The 6,937-nt window shown below is 43.9% G+C and overlaps 1 protein-coding gene and 1 long non-coding RNA gene across 3 annotated transcripts; one reads left to right on the top strand and one right to left on the bottom strand.

The window, feature by feature from the left end:
• Positions 1–1,627: 1,627 nt before the first annotated feature.
• LOC145554895 (uncharacterized) lies at positions 1,628–2,898 on the bottom strand. Of its 2 annotated transcripts, none has more exons than XR_014090939.1 (2): positions 1,824–2,898; positions 1,628–1,693 (listed from the first exon to the last, which is right to left on the bottom strand). It is a non-coding gene; the product is annotated as an uncharacterized LOC145554895 (long non-coding RNA). The 2 variants fall into 2 exon arrangements; XR_014090938.1 differs by having other exon boundaries at positions 1,829–2,898.
• A 151-nt stretch (positions 2,899–3,049) lies between these two features.
• On the top strand, positions 3,050–6,610 carry ckma (creatine kinase, muscle a). The gene is given in 8 exon segments (NM_001297484.1): positions 3,050–3,126; positions 4,204–4,411; positions 4,501–4,655; positions 4,738–4,870; positions 5,068–5,239; positions 5,605–5,728; positions 5,822–6,011; positions 6,124–6,610. Coding segments are annotated over 7 exon segments (1,146 nt in total). The 5' UTR covers positions 3,050–3,126; positions 4,204–4,218; the 3' UTR covers positions 6,303–6,610.
• The last annotated feature ends 327 nt before the right edge of the window (positions 6,611–6,937 follow it).

The following is a 6,937-nucleotide window of genomic DNA, read 5'->3' as shown; positions in this document are numbered from 1 at the left end:
ATAAAATCATAAGTATAAACCCTGCAAACTAATACCTAGGTGATGCACCTGAAATAAAGTTTAAGTGTCCATGTGGTACTTACTTATTTGCTTTTTTTTCCCGACTAAAGCCTACAGAGAGTTGAAAGACCATCTCAAAACAAGCTCCTTCCAAGTACGGCGTCAAGAAGTTGAAGACCCCTTCAATCAATGTCATTCCAAAAAATTTAGCATAAGTTTAAATACTGCCAAAAATAAGCTTCATGAAACACAAAGGTGACAGCCTTATGATTTGTGATAACTTTTTGTCTGATGGAACTGAGGTTTCGGCTGAGATGGATGAAAATATAATCGGGTCAATTTTGACCCAAGACTTTCAGAGTAGGAGATAAAAAAATGATTGGGATTTAAAGTTCAGAGCAAAACCTTACAAAAAAAACCTATGAGGTCACGAGGATAGGCAATGAGGACAAGGGATGTCCTCGATGTTTGATGGACTGTGAAAAGGTAGAGTGATCAAGGCAAGACATGGGATGCAGATATTGAATCTTGTAAATGCCAGATTATTTTTTTATTTTATCTTCACATGTCAAGCTGTGGAATGAAACCCAGCTAATTGCATATTATAAGCTTAGCGCATGAAGTGGTTGCAGAAACCTGCGCTAACTTGGTAACCTTTGACTTTGTGCAGGACAGGCAGTGGACAGCTGGGTAACATGAGAAGAGGTTACTTACATGGGGAGTGTGTGGGCAAACGGCCCTGTCCGCTGCACTTCCTGATCCCACCTGCGCCAAAAGCAGGAACAAGGAGAGAAGCTGACAAAATACCGTCAGAGAAATGGTGAGAGCTCTTTTGTCTCGAGATCTTTGGCTGTGACGAAGCATAAGCTTAGCAGGGGGGATGTGATTCCAATGTGCCGGTTGTGCGCAGACAGGAGCAGTAATATCACGAGGAAGCAGGAGTAGCAGGTGTGAACCAAGCAGCTGCCTGTGAGAGGGCCGGGGTGTCCCACAAACACAGCTGCAGGAAGGATCCTGGGATCATCACAGTTTTAACTCTAACCTAATGGTTCAGCAGTTGAAGATCTTATTTGACAAAAAAGCTTGGCTAACTACAGAGCAATACAATCTGCAAAGGAGTCCAAATGAAATTATAGTAAATAAATGGCAGACTGATTGCTTCAAAACAGAAGCAGATATTGGTGAAATCATTATCTTCAGTAAGGTAAGAGTAAACTTTGATGATGATGAGAAGAGCAGCAAATAAGCTCTTTAAATGCATCACAGACAGAAAATTCACGGGTCAGTACTGGTTGAACAAATTTGGTGTATTTGCAGAAAAAAGCTTGTAAAGTCAATAAAATGATTTGATTGGCCCCAAGTTGAACTTATGCCCTCATCAATGCAACATCTGGACTGGATGCACTAAATTGTCTCTCATCTTTGTTTTCTTATAAAAAAAAGGTTGTGACTCTTAAAAAAAAGAAATAACTAATCAACTTTACTGCAGAATATGTTGCATTTTAATCGTAGCATTAATGATCCATCAGGTCTTTCTTTTTAGATGAAGTTGGTGTGAGCACCTAAATTTACTTTGAAGTACATGACAAAGGATGAAAAATCATCACGTGAAGGAGGTTTTTATTAAATTAAGTTGTCTTAAAACAGGCAAGCATTCATCTGACAAATGCGGATCAAAGAATTGCAGGATCTCCTGTAAATTTTTAAAAAAATTTTAGTTAAAAAGTTGAGAAAAGCAGTCACAGAAAGACAGCTTTCCCCAGATACATACTTTATGCAAGTTCAGGCTTACATGGCTGTCTAAGCAATATTGGATAGTGCACCTTACTTAGGGCTGCATGATGGTGAAGCTGGTAACACTGGTGGCTTGCAGCAAGAAGGACCTGGGTTCAAATCCCTGCCTGGGGTCTTTTGGCACGTAGCTTGCATGTTTGTAACTTCCTGGCGTCTCTCCAGATACTTCAGCTTCCTCCTGCAGTCCAAAGAAATTGCTTGGCTAATTTGTTTCTCTAAATTGCAGTAAGCTATGCGTGTGTGTACCAGTACATTAGACTCTTTGACAGACTGGTGCCTGGTGATAATAGACTTTGATTTTTGCCAGTTGCACTGTTTGACACTAATGGCAGCCATCTTGCATTTTAAGGTTGGAATTCAGTCTTTAAGAAGACATTCCAGGTAGTTTGAAACTGGGATATTCAGGTTTTTAGAGATGGAGTAAAAAAAATGTTTTTAAGACTCTTAGACATCACTTTGATACCTGTGGCTCAGAGGGAGCAGCTGCCTCAAAATCTGAAAATTGTGGGTTCAATTCCAGCTTCCTCCTGCAATGTCTTGATGTGTCCTTGTGCAAGGCACTTAACGCCAAGTTACCTACCGATCTGGATAAATAAGTCCAGTTGGGTGAATGTGGCTCTAATATAGAGCTTTGAGTCGTCATAACGACTAGAAAACTTAATAAATTCAACCCACTTACCGTTTAAACCCTAAAGTGTGAGAAAACACCTTATACACGTCACAAAGAAAGGTTCTGTTACTTGGCAAATACCGTCGACAAGTCCTCACCACTCATCCCTGAAATCCAGAGAAGACTTTGCCTAATAAATAAACAGTGTTGCCAGGCAGCATCACTTAATACATCTGCTAGGCCCAAGAGAGAAGAAGACAAACTCTGTCTAATATTCACACCTAACACAAGGATCCCTGTTCTTCCTGGCACGCCTGGCAAACCACAAGCTTTTTCTTGTATCTTTGCTCGCTGACCGCCCCAACTCCCTGCCCCCCAACAGTCGTATTATCTGCACCTCTAACTGCATTACTCCATTACCCTTCCAGCACCCATCCTACTGGGGCTATGTATGGGTCCTTGTGGGAGGAGGGCCAGCTGTGGTAACCTTCTTGGATGACAGTGTTGCAAAGGCGCCCCTTTCACAAACTGTTCAGAGTATCAGTTCAGAAGCCAGCCAATGAAAGCCCAGCAGGCACTAAAATGGCCAAACGAATGGCAGTCGTCTGCCTGGTATATAAACAGGGAGCAGAGACCTCCAGAGCTGGGTGACCCCTATTTTGGCTGTGGTGAACAGGATCTGATCCCAAGGACTGTTGCCTCTTGTCTTGTCTTGTGCACAGGTAAAAAATATATATATATATATATATATGTCTATATATAACCCAATAATGTTTTGATGTTAAAGAAGGTCAAGACGAGGTAGAGATCTAGTTACTGCACGTGCCAAACATTTTAGTGGCTCAAAATACCAGACCAAAATTTCCACAGCAAAAGAAGACTTTGAAACCAGATGGCTACAAAAATCACTAGGGTAAAAGTTGCAGTTAGTCTTTGCGGATGTGCAGAATGTGTCTCCTAAAATAATGTACCAGGTTCTCCAATTTACTGAATTTTGTCACTTATCTGTGTTTAGTGAAGCTGACTTGAGATAATACTTTAGGTCATTTAGGTCCTAGTAAAGGTGTTCTGCAGCTCTTCACTCTGCAGATATTTCAGTAATATTGAGAGTGCGCTCTCAATGAATGGGGACTTGCATGTTTAATAAGCAGCCTATAAACCGACAAGCTGTTTTGGCAGCTTTTCTTTATGAGCTTTAATCTTATAAAATAACAACTTAAACAGTCTTTATGTTGAGTAAAAATGTATTGCAGTGAACAACAGCTAGAGAAATCAGAAGTAAAATTCAAAGTAAAGTGAATATTTCTGGTGGGCGGGGTCTCGGAGTAGTAACGTGTCTCTAACTTGTTAAAATTCTATCTTAGGCTCACCTCAATGACACCTGTGAGTAATACACTCACAGTCATCTGATCTGGTGTAGTGGTGTGACATATGCTTTCAAAACTTTGTATTTTTGCCCATAGATTATTAAGGTACTGCCTGTGTAGCGTGAGTACATAAAGGGTATACAGTCAGATGCACCCGGACTAAAAATACCCAAAGATCAGGCGCTGCTCCGTCTAACCCTCCATTTCAGCGTGACACCTGAGCCTGAGCCTGAGTGACACATGTTACCAGGATTCCACAGCAGGCGCCATTTAAATTTTGCAGCTGTTCCAGAGAATACTTAAATCATAAATTATGATTCCGTTCACATCAAGACAGATTACGTGTTCACTTATGATAGACCCAAGATGAAGGTTTGCGTTTCTATCTTCTTTTTTTTTAAAGTAAAAAAAAAAGTTTTCCTCTCTCTGTAGTGTTAGAAAGCAATCATGCCTTTCGGAAACACCCACAACAACTTCAAACTCAACTACAAAGTTGATGAGGAGTTCCCAGACCTGTCCAAGCACAACAACCATATGGCCAAGGTTCTGACCAAGGAGATATATGGCAAGTTGAGGGACAAGCAGACACCAAGCGGTTACACTTTGGATGATGTGATCCAGACTGGTATCGACAACCCCGGTGAGAGAGACGGCGATGCTGGTAGTCAAATATGATTCAACAGAACCAGTTCCATGCAATCTTCTTCACGCTCTCCTCCTGCGTTTCAGGTCACCCCTTCATCATGACTGTTGGCTGCGTCGCTGGTGACGAGGAGTCCTATGAGGTTTTCAAGGAGCTTCTTGACCCCGTCATCTCCGACCGTCATGGTGGATACAAGCCCACTGACAAGCACAAGACTGACCTCAACTTTGAGAACCTGAAGGTGCCTGAAGTTCTACAGCAAAGTGACTCTTAAAACCGATCTACATAGGCCTTCACCTTATAAACTGCAACTTTTTCACTAGGGTGGTGATGACCTGGACCCCAACTATGTCCTGTCCAGCCGTGTCCGTACTGGTCGCAGCATCAAGGGATACACCCTGCCCCCCCACAACAGCCGTGGCGAGCGTAGAGCTATCGAGAAGCTGGCTGTTGAGGGTAAGCTAAAATTAGTTTGAGAGAACTAGGAGGAATCTTAGACACAACTGTTTGGGTTGTGTCAAATGGTGAACCCAGATAGGTACCTCAGAAGAAACATATTCTGTTCTTTTAATAATAATTAGCTGTCAGGTGACCAAACACTAGCACCGTCTCTCTTTGCTTAAGCTGCCCTGACACACTGTCTGCCCCTGCAGCTCTCACCAGCCTGGACGGTGAGTTCAAGGGAAAGTACTATCCCCTGAAGTCCATGACTGACGCCGAGCAGGAGCAGCTGATCAATGATCACTTCCTGTTTGACAAGCCCGTCTCTCCCCTGCTGACCTGCGCCGGAATGGCCCGCGACTGGCCCGACGGCAGAGGCATCTGGTCAGTGCACCCAGATAACCTTGAGACTACACAAAACACTCACCGAAAACGTCCATGACCACTTCTACGTTTCTTCAGTAGGGGTGATGAGGTGGGGCTTCATCCTGTAACCGGTGGGTTGCTGGTTTAAAGCCCTGCTCCGTCTGTTTTAGTTGTTGTCTGCTTGGACACTTCACCCAGCCAGCCTGCTGCTGGTGGTCAGAGGGTTGGGTGGCAGCCTCATCTCCATCAGACTTCCCCAGTAGTAGCTTACCACTATCCGTGGGTGAATCACTGAATGTAGTACAAGGCACTTTGGGGTCCTCTGAACTAGATAAAGTGCTTTACCATTTTTTTTCTGTCTTCCCCCCCCCGTCTCCTCTTAGGCACAATGACGACAAGACCTTCTTGGTCTGGGTGAACGAGGAGGATCACCTGCGTGTCATCTCCATGCAGAAGGCAGGCAACATGAGGGAGGTCTTCAGGCGTTTCTGCGTTGGCCTGCAGAAGGTAGGTGGTGAGGGGATTTATTTATTTTTTTTAAGTCTTTTTCTGAAAACGAAGAAATAATTTTGTCCCAACTATCTTTCCATGATTCAAAAGATTGAGGAGATCTTCAAGAAACACAACCATGGCTTCATGTGGAACGAGCATCTCGGCTACATCCTGACCTGCCCCTCCAACCTGGGCACCGGCCTGCGTGGCGGCGTCCACGTCAAGCTGCCCAAGCTGAGCACACATCCTAAATTTGAGGAGATCCTCACAAGGCTGCGCCTGCAGAAGCGTGGCACAGGTACTAACAGACCGCACTGCTTTGACTATTTGTAGATCAGCACTGCAGTAAGATCCTAACAGAGTGCAGAGATCTGGTTTACAGCCTCTCATCCCTTTCTGTCCTGCTCTAGGCGGTGTGGACACTGCGTCCGTGGGTGGCGTGTTTGACATCTCCAATGCTGACCGTCTGGGCTCCTCCGAGGTGGAGCAAGTCCAGCTGGTGGTTGACGGCGTCAAGCTCATGGTCGAGATGGAGAAGAAGCTCGAGAAGGGAGAGGCCATTGACGGCATGATCCCCGCCCAGAAGTAAAGAGGGACAATCTTTCTGTTTTCTTGTGACCATTCATGTGCAATCGAGCCAGCTGATGGGCGTGCAGAGAACAGCTGCTCTCCTAGAGACTTTGGCCTCTCCTAAACTCTTTCCTTCCTTCCATCTTTTTTTCTTTTCTCGATCATTTTGAACTTTTTTTTTCACGTTCTCCCCAGACGGTTGGTTACATATCCTGGGATCAACCTCCACTGAGCTGGGCTCTCCTGGCAGATGTGGCATCACCTACTTTTTGTAATAAAAAGTGATGATTAATGAACCTGTTCATACTGTTCAATAAAAAGTGCCCCATTATGAAATGTTCAGAGTACTTTTGTTTGCTGATTGGTTTCCTTCAGTTGGTTAGTATATTGTCGTTTTTTCTGCTAAACGTGATTTCCAAAATCCCCTTTGGCAAAAAAAATGACATAGGCTGTTAGTTTAGGAAGGCGACGATATGCAAGTTTGCAGTGCCGACTTTAGCAGCTCTCCCTCCAACCATTCTGATCCTCCTAATCACTTTTCAGGCTTTTAAAATGTTGATGTATTTTGGTCTGGCGTTGCTTCAGTTCATGTGGATAGTCCTCGTAAAGTCCCACTACTGCTTATTAATCAGACTTTTTTATGGTAGTGCTCTT

This window comes from Poecilia reticulata, chromosome 14 (genome assembly GCF_904066995.2).
Source record: "Poecilia reticulata chromosome 14, P_reticulata-male-v2, whole genome shotgun sequence".
Taxonomy (NCBI): domain Eukaryota; kingdom Metazoa; phylum Chordata; class Actinopteri; order Cyprinodontiformes; family Poeciliidae; genus Poecilia; species Poecilia reticulata.
This window is presented reverse-complemented; position numbering and strand designations above follow the sequence as displayed.